The sequence below is a fragment of the Silurus aristotelis genome (genome assembly GCF_946808225.1).
Source record: "Silurus aristotelis genome assembly, chromosome: 10".
NCBI classification, from domain to species: domain Eukaryota; kingdom Metazoa; phylum Chordata; class Actinopteri; order Siluriformes; family Siluridae; genus Silurus; species Silurus aristotelis.
Genome location: NC_139583.1, coordinates 1,753,446 through 1,771,409, shown reverse-complemented (window position 1 = coordinate 1,771,409; position 17,964 = coordinate 1,753,446). Strand labels below are relative to the sequence as shown.

The 17,964-nt window shown below is 39.8% G+C and overlaps 1 protein-coding gene across 1 annotated transcript in view; it reads left to right on the top strand.

Moving 5' to 3' along the window:
- atosa (atos homolog A) overlaps positions 1–14,771 on the top strand; it is a 40,024-nt gene extending 25,253 nt beyond the window's left edge. The window contains exons 2-12 of the mRNA XM_083552237.1: positions 5,047–5,231; positions 5,318–5,511; positions 6,471–6,596; positions 7,807–9,394; positions 9,666–9,791; positions 11,677–11,765; positions 12,815–12,911; positions 13,183–13,341; positions 13,914–13,982; positions 14,184–14,383; positions 14,499–14,771. Coding sequence (XP_083408363.1) covers positions 5,047–5,231; positions 5,318–5,511; positions 6,471–6,596; positions 7,807–9,394; positions 9,666–9,791; positions 11,677–11,765; positions 12,815–12,911; positions 13,183–13,341; positions 13,914–13,982; positions 14,184–14,383; positions 14,499–14,652 — 2,987 coding nt within the window. The 3' untranslated portion in view covers positions 14,653–14,771. The remainder of the gene's footprint in view (positions 1–5,046; positions 5,232–5,317; positions 5,512–6,470; positions 6,597–7,806; positions 9,395–9,665; positions 9,792–11,676; positions 11,766–12,814; positions 12,912–13,182; positions 13,342–13,913; positions 13,983–14,183; positions 14,384–14,498) is intronic.
- Positions 14,772–17,964: the final 3,193 nt, after the last annotated feature.

Sequence of the window (17,964 nt, the reverse complement as noted above, 5' to 3'; positions counted from 1 at the left end):
TTGTTTTTTAGGATTAGGGATTCTGGGATTAGTATACTGAGGTAAATTTATACTGTGTAAAATTTTTTTAGGAATAGTGAAAATGGGATTAGTATACTGAGGTAAATTTATAAAATGTAAATATTTTTTTTAGAATTAGGGAATCTGAGATTAGTATACTGAGGTATATGTATAAAGTGTAAATAGTTTTTTAGGATTAGAGAATCTGGGATTAGTATACTGAGGTAAATTTATAAAATGTAAATTGTTTTTTTAGGATTAGGGATTCTGGGATTAGTATACTGAGGTGAATATTTTTATTAAGGTGTTTTCGCGTTAGTATATGTGGAACTTTTAAGTTCTATTTAGTAATAGAAGATTAGTGTTGTAAAGTAAATGTTATGGATGTTTTGGAGTCTACTGGGTTAATCAATAAGGGTTATGGTTGTATTTAGGGTTTATGGTATAAGAGATTAGTGTACTGAGGTAAATGCTCAGGTTTATGGTGTGTAGGGTTTAGGGGATTAATGTACTAGGGTAAATAGTATGGTTTGGTTGTTTTGGGGGATTTGGATATAGGGGATTAGTGTACTGAGGTACATTTTATGCTTTCTGGTTGTTTATTTAAAGGATTTTACATACATTTACCGTGAGTTGTTTTGGTATTCTTTTAGGTGGTTTAGTTTTTTTTTTTAAAGGGTTTAGGTAAACGTGAGTTATTTTGGAGTTGTTTAAGGGTGTTATAATAAGAAGTAAAAGTAGAAGATGATGGAATAACGGACACAGTATTAAAATCTGTCTCTGCAACGTCCTGTACACTTCAAGAAGCAGCACTCACATCTCTTCATTACTTCTTCAGTGCCGACTGAGACTCAGGATAACGTGTTATTGACAGAGAGCTGGGGAACAGTGGTGTTTTATCAGGAATCTGCTTCATAAATCAGATAAACGCCCTGAAATGTGAAGTTTGGCACCTCAGCTGTGTTCAGGCTGAACTTTATTAATGATAAAGGAACAAAAGAAACCACAGAAAGAAGTACAAACACTATGACAGCATCACATTTACATTTCTTAAATGCTGTTTTGCAATACGAGCCTTGAAGAATTTTGATGCAGATAGTTTTTCTCTGACAATCATGATCCCGATCTGGGTTAAGCGTCTAGACATTAGGTCGCAGTAACTGCACAGGGAGTTTTTTTGCATTTAGATATTTTAAGCAGTATTTTGTGTCTTTTTGTTTACGAATTAAACAGAATTTTGGCATTTTTCTCAAACCTGAGATCATATTTGACCGTTTTCACTTATCTGATTAAATGTATTGTTGTAAAAAATGTCAGAAATCTGCCAAATTAAATAATTAATGAATAAAATTTTATAAAATTATAAGCTAAAGTGCTGTTTATTCAATTAAACCTGACAATGCATATCATGTATGATATATATACAATAACATTTATTTTATATATATATATATATATATATATATATATATATATATATATATATATATATATATATATATATATATATATATATATATAGTAACATATAGGATCACTTCTGCCCCCTGGTGGTTTGGTTTGTTTTTGTTTCCTGGAAAAGACTCAGCTGTTTAAAAAAATAATACACAAAATAGGTCAGTTTACACGAACACACACACACACACACACACACACACACACAATGTCCTTCTTTCATAGCAGACCTGAACATCTTACCCCAGTGCTTTAGTGTGTTTTATGTTCTGTTAAAACACACAGTGACTTTTGTGTTTCATCAAACAGAGAATTGGACAAAAGAAATACATTATTACATTATCCAAATCACTTTTGAGCTCTGAATTATTAAACTGTAGGCAACGCCCTCTTCTCACATCTAAAATTAATTCTGCTTGATCATGCATGCTTATAAGGAAGTCTGTGATGCCACATACACATGTGTAGCGATACACATCCATCACTCGTTAGCTTTTGTAGCGGTGCCAATTTCATCATTAGACACCAAACAGACTTCTTTTTCTGCTCGGCTTAGGTGTGAATAGTTTGTGTTTTATTTAAAAAGACAAGTGTCTGAGTCTGCTGTTGTGTGTGTGTTGTGTGTTTCAGTCTTTTGTGCAGTTCTGTGGTTTTGCTGGATGTTTATTTTAGTCAGGCGGTGGCCACGGATGGCCCTGTGACGACCAGCTGACAGGCGGCGGCTAAAATTATCACCAGTGTGGTGGAAACTGGAAAAGTGGACGTGTGTGTGTGTGTGTGTGTGTGTGTGTGTGTGTGTGTGTGTGTGTGTGTGTGTGTGTGTGTGTGTGTGTGTGTGTGTGTGTGTGTGTGTGTGTGTGTGATTCATCTGGAGTGCCAAAGACAGTGCCAGATCAGATTGCCTTGTTTTATTACCTGAGAAAAAGTGAAATATTGTAATACATTAAATAGACAGATTTATTGACTATGTATCCTACTGTTGTATTGTAACATTGTATTATAAAAGCTTTAGACATAAAATTATACGTAAATTAAAAACTATCAATGTCAAAAGAAATGTTACTGTGTTGGTGTAGTTGTTAAACATAAAAATATGTTGGATTATAAAAGCTATAAAAAAAAAAAAAGCTGTAGACATAAAATTTATAGGCAAAAAAGCTATAGACATAAAAAACTAAACAAAAAGAAACAATGTTTTATATACATACAATTTATAGACAAAAAAAAAAGTTTTAGTCATGCAAAGCTATAGACATAATATTTATAGGCAAAAGTTAATTCTAAATAGAAAAAACATTATTGGCATAAAATTATAGATATAAAAGCTTTGGAAAAAATTTTTTTGGAACGTTTAAAGATAAAAACATAACCTATACACATAAAAAGGCTTAGACATTAAAGGCTATAGAAAATTTTAACCTGAAAACTATAGACATAGAAATCTCAGTTTCTGTGCATCATTGTGTACAGTGATGTTCTGAGTAATGAGGTGGATCTGGTGGATCTGGTGGATCTGGTGGATCTGGTGGAACCTGTACAACACATTATTAACATACAGTCCAGCAGGTGTAGTTCTGGTGTTCAGTGATATGAACATCCTGCTATGTGAATTAAAACACTGATCTAACCTGAATCTCAACTTTATTCCACACCAAGTTCCTCTTCACCCTGGGTCAGGTCTGTCCAGCTCTGAATAAAAACCGTTCTGATTCTTACACATCATGAAGAATGTGGTAATGATGTGGAACATGTAAGATTCAGATTATCTAAGAGTTATCACAATCACGAACAGAGCAGTACAGAAACGTTGTGTAAAATATATATATTTTTATTTAATTTCCCCAGGGTATTTTTAGTGTATTTAATGTATTTTTATGAATTTATTTTATTGTATAATTTTTTCTTTTGTTTATGTATAATTTTTTTTTTTGGTCTTTTCAGTGTATGTTTTTTCCTCAATGTATTTAATGTCTATGTATTTTATATTAACTCATTTTTTTATTTGTAGCATATTCCACCTGAAGAAATCAATTATAAATATTAAAAATAAAAAAAAATAAAATACACAGAAATGGAGAGGAACCAATTAAAATAATTAAAAACGAAAATTTATATACAATTTGAACATCAGTTGATTTATTCCTTTTATTATTATTATTTTAAAAGAAATTAGGATTTTATAAATTGACATCACAACAGACACGATATCGCAAAACTAAGCGTAGTATGAGAATATAATAAATTATGGTCATGTTTCACTTTTAAAGTGCTTTACTGATGACACACCCTCTGTAAAAATAAAAATAAAAAATATAAAAAATAAAAAACAAACTAGAAGAATAAATATATATAATATTTTTTAAAGAAATCACAATCTCAATTTGTTTCCCAGTTGAATGTGATTATTGTAAAGGCGGTTATTTGCTTCTGACCCCTGTTTCGATATCAATAAAGTATGAAAATGCTTAATTCTGTTTTTAGTTACGAATCCAGGAGGTGTGTTACTTCCTGCTGTCTTTTGTATTCTTTCTTCACCATCCTCTCTTTATCCTAGTTGCCCGTTACCATAGAAACAGCAACGAAGCATTGTGAAACTTTTTTCGTCCTGGAGAAAACATCATGTTCCGACTTTACCTCTGACTTTCACAAAGCGCTGAAACTGAAGACTCCTTCCGTAGCAGGAAGTTTCCCATCAGAGATTCAATGGCAAGAGCTGAGTTTTCAGAGTTTGTGCGTTTTTTTTAATGTTTTTTTTAATTCAAGATATTAATATCGCTGTTTGTTTGGGTTTATTTATGTTTTTTTGTGAGATCGGTGACGTGTGGGTGTGTGTGGGTGTGTGTGTGTGTGTGTGTGTGTGTGTGTGTGTGTGTGTGTGTGTGTGTGTGTGTGTGTGTGTGTGTGTGTTTTCTGTCAGAAAGTTCTGTCTGTCGTCTTCATGTTCCACTACACTGGCATCACAGCCCTGCTCTAACACACCTCACTAAACGCATCAGCTACCTGTCAGTTCCAGGTGTGTGTGTGTGTGTGTGTGTGTGTGTGTGTGTGTGTGTGTGTGTGTGTGTGAGAGAGAGAGTGTGTGAGCTGAAGTGCTGCGTCAGTGTCACTCAGCTGTCCCACTTTACTGCATTCCACACACCTTTCCTCCATGGAACATGGAAGGAATGCAGGTGTGTTCCATCACACACAGATGACAAAATGCTGGCTTTATTGGAACTGAGAAATCTCTGTTTGTGTGTGTGTGTGTGTGTGTGTGTGTGTGTGTGTGTGTGTGTGTGTGTGTGTGTGTGTGTGCGCGTGTGTTAGTGGGAAGTAAAAGAGATACGGAACCTCTGAATAAATTTTACAGAACCTATTGAGGAAACACTCCAGATTTCTGGAATGTTTTGAGGAAATAAAGAGCATTAGATCTTTTTGAAGGTGTTCTGGAAACTTGAAATGAAGGGGAATTAACGATTCAGGAAACTTTTAGGGAAAATTAACCAATCAGGAATTCTAACATCAGTTCCTGGTAGAGTTCTTGACTTGAAAAGGGAGTTATGGAAAATAGAGGAAGTGGATTGAAACCTGAATGTGTGTGTGTTTTTGCAGAAGCGGCGGAGGAGTTTTTTGAGTACGACGCAGAGGAGTTCCTGGTGTCCCTCACGCTCCTGATCACAGAAGGCCGGACGCCAGAATGTTCTGTGAAGGGTCGGACCGAGGGCCTGCACTGCCCCCCCGCGCAGTCCGGTGGACCGGTCCTCACCAAACATGAGTGCAGCGACAAACTGCCTCAGGTGACGAGAGCATCACGATTCAAAATACAGACGAGGCGTTCTCTGAGGAAATGTGTGCGCTGAAGGTTTTGGTTGTGCGTTCACAGTGTCGTCAGGCGAGAAGGACGAGGTCGGAGATCATGTTGCTATGGCGAAATCACATCCCCATCATGATCGAGGTGATGCTGCTGCCCGACTGTTGCTACAGCGATGAGGGTCTGGCCACGGACCTGAACGACCCGGCAATTAAACAGGATGCTCTTCTGCTGGAGAGATGGACACTACAGCCTGTCCCCAGACAGTACGACACACACACACACACACACACACACACACAATGTTTACATATTTCCAAATTAGCAGACCAATAATACAAAACCTTCTGAATGTGGTAATATTACACACACACACACACACACACACACACACACACACACACATTATGCTCCACAGCAGTATTACAATCTGCCCATTCATACACACACACACACACACACACACACACACACACTGTAACTACAAACCTGCGTGTACATACACATGCTTAAACACACTCCTGTACAATCCGCCTATTTTACGAGGTGGTGTCAAAGGTTTAGAGAGTAGTTTTGTAACACGCTAACAGATGGCAGCACGAGGCTGCACACACAGTCACAAGGAGCACCGACGTCAATGTACCAATAAACATCATCCTGTGTACATCGGGAGCCGTGCAACTGGTGCTATTCTGATCATGTGCGCACTCCGTCACCCTGCTCTCCTCACCGGGAGCTTCTCGTTGGAAACGACACATCTCACTTCCTCACCCACCCTACTCAATAGAGCTGACTCCTGCAGACTTCGCCTTCTTCCCGAAGTTAAAAATCCTGCTCAAAGGTCGCCGTTTTGACGACCTTAAAAAAAAATACGATCAAAAACACAATGGAAAATCGTGTGTATTGTAAATGTATATCTAACATCCTGAATGTGTCTGTGAAGATCCAGCACGAATCTCAGAAGGTGCTTGACCCGCTTTGAAAAGGAGCTTTCCAGGACACGTTCCAGAAGAACACTATAGATATATAAAGTACAAAACAGAGCGAGTCTCCAAACTTGTTGATACCGCCTCATAACACACGTACATTTAGCACAACACACCACAAAAATACGATCAAAAACACAATGGAAAACCGTGTGTATTGTAAATGTATATCTAACATCCTGAATGTGTCTAATCTAATCTGATCTAATCTAATTGCTTTTGTGTGTGTTTGTGTTCAGGAGTGGAGATCGGTTTATTGAGGAGAAGACTCTGCTGTTGGCCGTACGTTCCTACGTCTTTTTCTCTCAGCTGAGCGCCTGGCTCAGCGCCTCGCACGGCATTGTGCCCAGAAACATCCTCTATAGGTAAAACATCCTGTGTGTGTGTGTGTGTGTGTGTGTGTGTGTGTGTGTGTGTGTGTGTGTGTGTGTGTATATACACATGTTTGTACATCAAATTATAGACCTTTGTATGTGTTTAAGTTTGGTCTAAATTGCTAACATTGGCATCGCTAATGACGTGCATCCAGTAGATGAAGTGAAGGTGCACCTGAGACGTGGTCCAGGAATCCAGCAATAATCTCAACAACGAACTAGAAGCAGTGTGTCGCTTTTTTTTTCCCCTCCATGTTTCACTGAACCGTGTGTCTTGAAACAGGCTTCTGATTGGTCAATTTGAAATTCCTTGATATTTTGTTGACAAACTGCTGATCTGTGTTTGTTGTTCACATCAACGCATCATCGGTTGTCTATTCACAAAAGAATGTTTTTATGTGTCCATGAATAGATGAAGACTTGATGCTTCGATAGGCGGAGTCTGATTCCACTACAAATCTCACAGTCAAATCTTCACAGAGGTTTTATAAAACGAGGATCATACAATTTTGGTTATATAGGGGTGCTCAATGTCTGATTTCACATAGAGTTCCTGCTTTTCCACTTACATGTTCATATAAAGCCTGTTATAACAATGCTGTAATTAAAACAGCATTCGAAAAGAAAGAAGCTTTTAATTCTAAATATTTTTTAACAGGAGTGAATAAATTAAACCCCGTAACAGATTTAACTTTCCATGATCCGTGAGCGACACAGGAACCTCTCTGGTTCAGGGATTTAAATATTTAACAATGTCTGGGAGACTCTGTAAAAGTATCTTCCGTTCTAATTTTATTGTGTAAATTAATTTTTTATTGTTTTTCAGTGCACCGATGTTGCGCTTTACTTAGAGCGCGCTCGCACCTGAAATTTTGTCGAACTATTTGCTGACACGTGAAATGCAAATCCAAAATGCAAAAGTGTGGCATTTCTGTAGTTATTTATGTTATTTTTTAGCTTCGTTGATCAAAAATCTTTGGAAAGTCTAAAAGAATACAAAAGTTTTACCCTCCAACACACACACACACACACACACACAATTTGATTATTGGCCAGACTTGACAATTCTGGTTCTAGTTGGCAGACGCCCCTAATGTTTGGTCATCAGACACCTGAATGCTTAAATAAAACAATTTGTTCACGTTGACTGTTTTTTGCTCGTTGGTTTCCTGTGGTCATTTAAATGTGTGTACCTTTGCAGAATAAGTCCAGCCGACGAAGAGCTGATATGGAATTTCTCCCAGACACCATCAGAACACGCCTTTCCAGTGCCCAACGTGTCCCACAGCGTAGCGCTGAAGGTGCGGGTTCAGTCGTTGCCTCGCCAGCCCAAGTACCCCGTGTTGAAGTGCAGCATCCACTCAGACCTCTCTTTCCTTAACAAACGTAGCCTCGACCCTGCGGAGGGGCCGTTAGTTGGTGCGTACAGTCGGGGACAGACCGTCAGTGACCCTCCAAACCCCCTTAGACTTCAGACTTCATCATTTTTATGCAGACCTCTTCGCTCCCCACTACCTTCTCATGACAGAAGCAGCCCGCTAAACCAGCGTAAATGCCCCGAATCGCCCATCCTACCAGGCAAAGCCACAAAGCTACTGTTCTCCAGAACCAATGGCGTGTTGGAAAGCTCAGGAAAGACGACGAACGTGGAATTGCCGTCATCGTCTTCATCTCCGACCCGCAATTTCAAATCACTCACGAATCCCCCATTCTCAAACCCCAGCTCCAGCCCTCGCTCCTCCTCAGTTGAAACGAACCCCCTGATTGGTTCGCTGCTCCAGGAGAGACAGGAAGTGATCGCTCGCATCGCACAGAGGCTGAATTTCTGTGACCCCACATCACCTCATCTTCTTCCCGACGCTCTCTTCACACCTCCAGGGGAGGAAGGGCCATATAAGAAGACCAAAGATCCTCACAATCTCCAAACGAATGACCGAACTGGTACAAGGAACGGAGAGTGGAGCCAGACGTCTTTGTTTCAAACTCCACTGAGCCCCAGGAGCCAGTCACGAGTGGACCGAAACAAACCTGAGGAGTCCAGGACTTCACCCAAACCGACGTCTTGCAGGCGACTTCTTCTTTCGCCTGATTCAAAAGAAGGTTCTATGATCGTTGAAGCTGTTCAGGACATCTCTCGTTTGATTCAGGAACGTCTTCAGTTGTCGCAGGAGCTCCTGCATGCTAAATACAAACAATGTCGCGAGTCATCGACACCCACATCCTCGCAGAACCAAAACCAGACCCAGAACCATAGACAAAATCAGAATCAAAGTCAGACACAAAACCAGAACCACCAGCTTAGAGCCAACAGTCACACTAGCTTTGCTAACGGAACTGTAAACGTAGCCAATGGCGAAACCAGCTCAATCTTTCGAGTTCAAACTGAGACACTTGAGAGACGGACCTTGTCTGAAAACCAGAGTCAGTCTGGACTCCAGAACAAAGAATCCAGTATCACTAGACCTCAACCTCTAACACAAACCAGCCATACATACAGTGCCAAAAACGATCCCCAGACTTCTTTTCTCAACAGCCCTAAAAGTTCCCATAGCCTGAATGGAGTGGCAGGAGTCAACGAGCTCAACCACCTCCAGGACCTTCAGGACCTCCAGTTTGGGAAGGAAAACTTGGGCAGAAGAGTAGAAACACATATCCAACCAGAGTCTACAGTGCCTGGTCAGGATGAGGACCAAGATCCCTGGTCCTCCCTCTCCAGCACACCCACCAGCCTTAATACCCAACACTCCCCGAGCCCAGATTGGACTCTCAACAAGGCACACACCAAGTTGGTGAGTGTTTTTTCTGGTACTATCTTACTTTTATTTTAAAACACCTCCACAGTTTCTTCTAGTCAGCTGGTTAGTTGTGGACTAATTAATTACACAATTATAATTTTTTTTGAAAACTATTTAACGTTAGCAAAATGAAGGCTTAAAAACTAGCCATGAGCCAATAACTACTCCGAACACTGCGCTCTGGTCTCGGAATCATGCTTGTGTTTGTGGACACGTTCTTTGCAGCGCAGCTCTTAACACTGATTCTGTTGATTGTGTGTAACAGAGAAGCCCCACCTCCACACTGAAGCCATGCAGTAGTGACTGGAAGAAGCAGAACAGACACTCTATCGATGGTACGGCCACGAGAGCGTTCCACCCCTGCACCGGCCTGCCCCTGCTCTCCAGCCCGGTGAGACCTGTTCTCATGGGGGTTAAAGGGGTAGTTTAGTGCAACATCACACATACTAAACATTTCACTTCCATCACCTGAGATAATTTTAATATACTTTTTAAAATACCTGGAGGTACCTCTGAATACCTCCAAGTACCTCCATTTACCTCCAGGTATCTCTGAATACCTTCAGTTACCTAAAAATAACTTTAGGTACCTCCAAATACCTTCAGATATCTCAAAATACCTCCAGCTACCTCTAATTACCTCCAGGTACCTCCAAATACCTTCTGGTACTTCCAAACATCTTCGGGTACCTCTGATTACCTCCAGATACCCCCAGGTACATCCAGTTACCTCTAAGAACCTTCAGGTACCTCCAAATACCTTTTAAAATATCTTCAGTTCTACTCAAATACTAGAACAGTCTGAAATCTGGAGATGGTTCTAAAGATCACAGCACACAATAAGGTGATTAATAAATTTTATAAAGATTCGTTTTTGTTTTTTTTGTATTTAATGTTTTTTTTTTTTACTTGGAAAAACATTTATGAACTGCAGTTATATTTTATTCATTCAATGTAAAAAAAGAAGAGATATTTTAAAATATGAACAGAAAATATATATTTTAATTGTAGTTTTCATGAGCAGGTTTATGCTAAATAAATGGATTTAATAATTAAAAAAATATAAATAATAATAAATATAAAAAAATAAGAATTTAAACGTCATTACAGTAAAAATTGTGTGTACATCTGTGCTTAAAGTTATAGTTTAGCCATGTGTGTGTGTGTGTGTGTGTGTGTGTGTGTGTGTGTGTGTGTGTGTGTGTCATGGTATAATGTGACCCTGCTGAGTCTTTGACTCAGTTCCTGTGTGTGTCTCTAACGCCGTCCAGATTCGCACACGCTGTTTCCTGTTGCCGGTAGCGCCTCGATGTAGAGTATTATGGGCTGTATTTAGCTGGTAACGCCTCAATGTAGAGTATTATGGGCTGTATTTAACTCATTTCCTCCTTCTTGAGGCCTCGTCTGTTCTTCTGATACACAGTCATGATTACTGCAGCGTTACTCACTCGTCTGGCCGACTTACACCACATTTTATTCAGATGATTCCTGTTTTTTCTTTTTTGTTTTAAGGAATGCATTACAGTTAAATAGGTCATATTACGAGTGCAGATTTAATTTAAACCGTACCACATGACCAGGTTAGTCTTGTGTTCACACCAGACAGAAATGAAGGAAACCACAGGTATCCGTTTCCTGTAGAACGTTTTTTTCTACTGTATATGCAAATTAGATTAGGATGAAAGCAGCTGATTGGCTGCATTGAATTTTGTCTGGATTTTGATCACAGATTAATTTTTTTTAATAGAAAAATCACAAACTATCATTATTACTATTTCAAACAATATCATAAGACAGGTATTGTAGTTTCCTTTTTATCCTAGCGAACAAAAAAAAAAAGAAAAAGTAATGGCACCCACCAAAAATACATTTGTCAAAAAGTCAACGGCCACAAGAGCCAATAAATCAGAATAACTCATAATTACACGTGTTATTTGTTTACACTGTATGGATTAATAGTGTTATATGTATACACTGTGTGGCCAAATGTTTTGGGACACCTGACTTGAAAACGTTTCCCTTCACTAGAACTTGGAGACTCAAACTTTTTGGGTCTCCTGGGTTGGAAGATGTGGAAGATCTCCTGCTATAAATGCTTCCTTTTAAACACTTTTTACTGAGATGAATGAGAACGGTGTGTGTGTGTGTGTGTGTGTGTGTGTGTGTGTGTGTGTGTGTGTGTGTGTGTGTGTGTGTGTGTGTGTGTGTGTGTATAAAGGAAGCGTATACTGTAATGTGATGCTGAACTGGTGTTTTCCACTCGTCTCTTTGTTCAGGTTCCACAGAGGAGAAGTCAGACGGGATATTTTGACTTGGACACGTCTCTGATTCAGTCTAAAGGAGCACCGTGGGCTTCCAGCAAGAGGTACGAGCTCCACCGCTGACCAACTGAACATCCATAAACCCTGTGTGTGGTTTAGTTTCTCATAAATAAAGTTCAGATTTCCGTCAGCCAATCAGAACATCTGAATTTATATATATATATATTTATTTATTTATTTACATGTACATGTATAACTTTTTCAAATATAATTATTATTTATTAATTTTCTTTTATTATTATTATTATTATAATTTTATTTTTTATTGTATCACTCAGAAGTGGGCAGCAAATATATATAATATAATATTATTAGAAATATAAAATATTATTAAAAATATAAAATGTATATTATATAGTACCAAAAAAATTTGACATCCAGGAAGTTTAATTAAAAAAATATAAATAAATATATAAATTAACAAAATAATAAAACGAATTAATTATTAAAAATGAATTTCCTTTAAACTCCTGTAAGAGCACATGGGAGATTTCAGGTTTTGATGTTTATTCCTTTCGTCTTTATTGTTTCTGGAGTCTTTAGTTGAATCCTAGTCAAATTTCCAACGTTGTTTTAATTCGTTAAAATACATTTTATTGAAATATCAGACGGATGTTCGTTTCTTCGACGATCTGTAAAGCACTGAAACCTGAGGTGTTACTTTTATTAGTGTAGAACATCATTTAGATCTTTTTCTGTGTGTCATGTCTTCACTAATACACTGTTGTGGCCAAAAGTATTGGGACACCTGACTTTTCCAGCCGTATGTGGTTCTTCCACCAACTTTTACCACCCAGTTGGAGGTTAACAATGTAAACTGGAGTCGAGCTGAAAGACAGAAGGAGTGTGAGTGTGTGTAGTTCAGTGTTTCTCAGGGATCAGAAATCTGCTCTCCACATGCACTCGTTACAGCCCCGGTGTTCACTATCAGTTCCATCTGTTGTGTGTTTAACCTGTGTGTGTGTGTGTGTGTGTGTGTGTGTGTGTGTGTGTGTGTGTGTGTGTGTGTGTGTGTGTGTGTGTGTGTGTGTGTGTGTGTGTGTGTGTGTGTGTGTGTGTGTGTGTGTGTGTGTGTGTGTGTGTGTGTGTGTAGAGTGTGTCTGAAGCGATTTGAAGACTCAGAAGAACCTCAGCAACTCCTGAGCGCCAGCGCCCCTCCCGCCAGTCTCAGCCTTCTGGGAAATTTTGAGGTACACACACACACACACTCCCACACACACACACACACACACACACACACACACACACACACACAGTCACACAGCAGCATTGTGGTGGAGGCCCTGACTCATTTAGTCTCACACACACACACACACACACATATACACACACACACACACACACACACACACACACACACACACACTGTTCCTGAGTCATGTACTGACACATACACTGAGTAGTACTCAATAGTGTGAAATATTATTGATATGAGGTGTGTGTGTGTGTGTGTGTGTGTAGGAGTGTGTCCTAAACTACCGCTTGGAGCCGCTCGGTTCCGTTGACGGTTTCACGGCCGAAGTCGGCGCCAGCGGTTCCTTCTGCCCGAGTCACATGACCTTCCCAGTGGATGTGTCTTTCTACAGCGTGTCTGATGATAACGCTCCGTCTCCTTACATGGTAATGATGCCACACACACACACACACACACACACACACACACACACACACAGTGAACATACTACCTGTACTGTATTCTGTATGTAATAGACTTGTGCTTTACACACACTGGGCTGGATTCAGAGGAAGGTTCTGTGTATTCAGAGTCGGGTTACGCGCCCGAGAGCTAAAAGAATAGCACCTGATCCAGCAGATATTTTGCTCATGAGATATTACATTTACGGCATGGAAGCTTTGAGAAGCCTAAGAAGTTTCTAATTTTATCAATTCAAAAAATCTGATCAGAAGGTCATGGGTTTAAATCCCAGCACCACCAAGCTGCCACTGCCGGGCCCTTGAGCAAGGCCCCTAATCCTTAATTGTATAACTAGATAACTGTCAGTCACTCTGGATAAGGGCTTCTGCACAATGCCATAATTGTAAATGTCCTATTAAAATAAAATTAACATTTGTTAATCTTTCGTTACTTTTAACCAATCAGATGAGAGTATTTTCCATGTGACTATTTTTTACACCATACTTAGTGCTTCATTCTGCCTTATTACATTTTCCTTTGTTTCCTTGTGTTGCAGGGGGTCATAAACCTGGAGTCCCTGGGGAAGAGGGGCTATCGGGTGCCTCCATCAGGAACCATTCAAGTGGTACGAGTGCTGATTCATCCATATGTGTAGAATTAGTGTGTTTCCTGCTCTTCTCTCTTCTCTTTATACACTAAACAGCACCGTCTGCTGGTGGAACATGGGAATGACATGCTCTTTAGCCTCATTTTTTAAAAATTATTACTTTGTGAAATGGTAAAAAGAGCGTATTTATTGTAGATGTCGTTATGATGTGCGTTTCAGACCTTATTCAACCCCAATAAAACGGTGGTGAAGATGTTTGTGGTGATGTACGATCTGAGAGAAATGCCAGCCGGCAATCAGACATTCCTGAGGCAGAGGACCTTCTCCGTCCCCGTCAAACGCGAATCAAACGGACAAAACCACAGGAAGCCCCTCCCCCCTGGCCAGGGGCGGACCCTGCGCTACCTCATACACCTGAGGTGAGCTCAGCAGTACTGCACGCCGGATTAAGGCTAGTGAGAGTGTGGTGTTGGATCTCCTGGATGATGCTAACCTATTAAATTAGTTCTAATTCAGTTTTTTGGTCTCTCTCAGGTTCCAGAGCTCCAAATCTGGAAAGATCTACCTCCATCGAGACATCCGGCTTCTGTTCTCACGCAAATCCATGGAAGTGGACAGTGGTGCTGCCTATGAGCTCAAATCCTTCACAGAGTCTCCAGCTGATCCTCCTTTTTCCTCCAGATGCTGATCCACTCACGTCTCGTCTAACGCCGTGTTCCCACTCCGGCACAGGGGCATCACTGACGTCTCATCTCTCTCTCTCTCTCTCTCTCTCTCTCTCTCTCTCTCTCTCTCTTTCTCTCTCTCTCTCTCTCTCTCTTTTTCTTTTTTTTCCTCTCTTTTTTTTTTCTCTCTTTTTTTCTATTTCTTACTCACAAACACACGGAGTTCATATACTTTTAATTTTTTTTCTCCTCACACATCCCTCTTTTTCTCCTTATTTTTGTCTTTTTATCTTCAAATTCTTTCTCTCTTTTTTTGTCTTCTCTCCTCTTTCTCATTATTAAAAATTTCCCTTATTTACCTTCTTTATTTTTTATTTCTCTTTGTCTCATTTTTTCCCATTATTGCATTATATTTTATTCATTTTACTTTTTTCTCTCAATTATCATCCCTTTGTCTCTCTCTCTCCCTTCCTCTCTCTCTCTCTCCCCCCTCCCCCTCTCTCTCTCCATTCCTCTCTCTCCCCCTCTCTCTCTCCCCCTCCCTCTCTCTCCCTCTCTCTCTCTCTATCTCCCTTTCCCTCTCTCCCTCTCTCTCCTTCCTCCCTCCCTCTCTCTCCCTCCCTCTCTCTCTCTCTCTCTCTCTCTCTCTCCTCCCTCCCTCCCTCTCTTTTCCTCCCTCTCCCTTCCTCTCTCTCTCCCTCTCTCTCCCTCTCTCTCTCCCTCTCTCTCTCTCCCTCCCTCCCTCTCTCTCTCTCTCCCTCCCTCTCTCTCTCTCTCTCTCTCTCTCTCTCTCTCTCTCTCTCTCTCTCCCTCTCTCTCTCTCTCTCTCTCTCCCTCTCTCTCTCTCTCTCTCTCTCTCTCTCTCTCTCCTCTCTCTCTCTCTCCTCTCTCCCTTCCTCCCTCTCTCTCTCTCTCTCTCTCTCTCTCTCTCTCTCTCTCTGTGCTTTAGTGGGAATATTGTCATGTTTTCGATGCAATTCTGAAGTTCATCCTGGAGCTTTGGTGAAGAAAAAATAATTAACGAATTTATAAAAATAAAAAAAAAAAGAAACAGAAGCGACATGGACCATTTTTAATTACCGAAAAAAAGAAGAAAAGCAGATGAACAGAATAAAGACTTTATATAGAGCACTGTGTTCCTCCACCACAACTGGAAAAGGAATTTAGTCATATTCTCTCTCTCTCTCTCTCTCTCTCTCTCTCTCCCTTTTTTTTTCTCTCCCTCTCTCTCCCTCCCCTCCCTTTCTCTCCCTCCATCCATCTCCCTCTCCCCCCCCCCTCTCTCTTTTTCTCTCTTTCTTTTTTCCTTTTTTTTTGTACTGTTACCGAACCACTTTAATCGGAAGTGTTGCAATAGAGAGAAAAAAAAGAAGAAGAAACTCTTACCTAGCGTAGTGTTTACATTATTTACTTTGTCAGTTATTTAATATTTAAAACGATATTCATTTACTGCACACGTGACTCCTGTCGTGCTCCGCATTATGATGTAGTGCAATATGTTTCAATCATACCGTGTATTTTTGACTAATTCAAATCTGAAATAAAAGAAATATATCTCTATATATAAATATATATGAAGAGAGCTGAGTGCGTGTCTTTATTTAATCCGATAACGACCGAGAATTCATTCTGAGAAAAGAAAAAAAAAGAAAAGAAAAGAAAAGAGAGTTGTTTTTGGAAGCTGATTTGTAATAGACAATATTCTGCGCTCTGATTGGTCAGAAGGGTTGATGAATTCTCTGTAATACGTTACTGTTTTCACAGCATTTCATTACGATGAAGAACTCCTCGATCTTCACGACAGTGGAGTTCACGCTTTTTACGGTTTCTCTGTAACGTGACTACGTTTGACTTTGAGAGAGAGATTTTTGGTTATCTGATTGTTCTCCGTTAATAAAACGTGAGTGAGAAAACCAGGAACCTGTTTTGCAGATGTTCCACAACATCATTGGCGATTTGCTCGTGTATGACAGGAATACCGGGGTCCCCGGGAACTCTCTGGGGTTACGTTATAAGACTGATTCCTAACGTTCCTGAACATTCCGTCCCGCTGCGGCAATCCGAAACTTGCTGTAAGTTACGTTCCAGATGAGAAGCCGCAAAAAGTTATCGGGAGTCTCTGTATACACTTTCCCAAAGCAGCTTTACAGCAATCAAAGAGGTTATAAAGTTTAATGAATATAAGTTTGTTAGTTCTAAGTGGAGTTTATGAGCGAGTCAGTGGTGACTGTGGTGAAGGAAAAACTCCCTGAAACTTCATACGGAAGAAACCTTGATATGAACCATACTCTAAATGGAACCTCATCCTCAACACCTTTACAGTTCCATCATAGTTGATGCCTAACAGTTCCAATCTGTGGTCTTGAGCTCATTGTAGCAGACTGTTGATATTAATTCCAGTTCAAATCCAGTCTCAAAATTCTTGAGTTGCTCAGGAACTTCATGGATCTTTAGGCTGTTAGTGTGGAACCTCAGTACAGAGTGTCTCCATCCAGAGCTACAGCCTTGGCATGAATCAGGCAGATGTGAAGACTGAATGATCTTAGTTTGAGAAGATTTGTTTGGGAAGGGCTGATTCGTGTGCACTGTATATGTCGGTCATGTCCCCATGTGAGTGCACTGTTCATGAGCACCACCTTCTATTCATGTTACCTGCTTCTGGTTTGAACACTTCTCATTTCTGGATAACAAAAACCCTGATTCACTGCTGAACTTCACAAATCTGAGATTATCGTCGTGAGAGTGTCAAGTCATAAAGCACAAAAATATAATATCTAACTGAAGAGTTCTTCAGGAGGTCAACATTATTTTGTTTGTTAAAGGAGCAGAACATTGAGATCCTCGGGTGTGTCTTTAATGTGTATTTTAAAGTTTGTGTCATTGAGGTCAAGTATGCAAATGTGTCACATAATAAAGTGAACTGACTAAAATCCTGTGTAATTATAATATTTATTATAATTACTGTCTTTGTCTACTTTTCGGATCCACTCGCTTCATCACAACGCCCTTCTTCTCAATGAGTTCTCTTCAGTTTCAGACACTCTGTGCAGCTGGAGATGGTTCCACATGAACAGACTCGAGTTTGGTGAAGTTACTGAACAGGACTATGAGGTGGATATAGAGTGGAATTAATACGGCCTTCAACAGTGGATTAGGACATGAACAGATCTGATCATAGGTCCGGTATCTGATCATAGGTCAGGTATCTGATCAGTCACCACTGGAACTAAACTTATCTTCCATCTTCACCTCTTTATCTCTGTTAAGCTGCTTTGGGACTCTGTATATTGTTACACATGCTGAACAAATAGAATAGAAATGATTACAGTCATGTG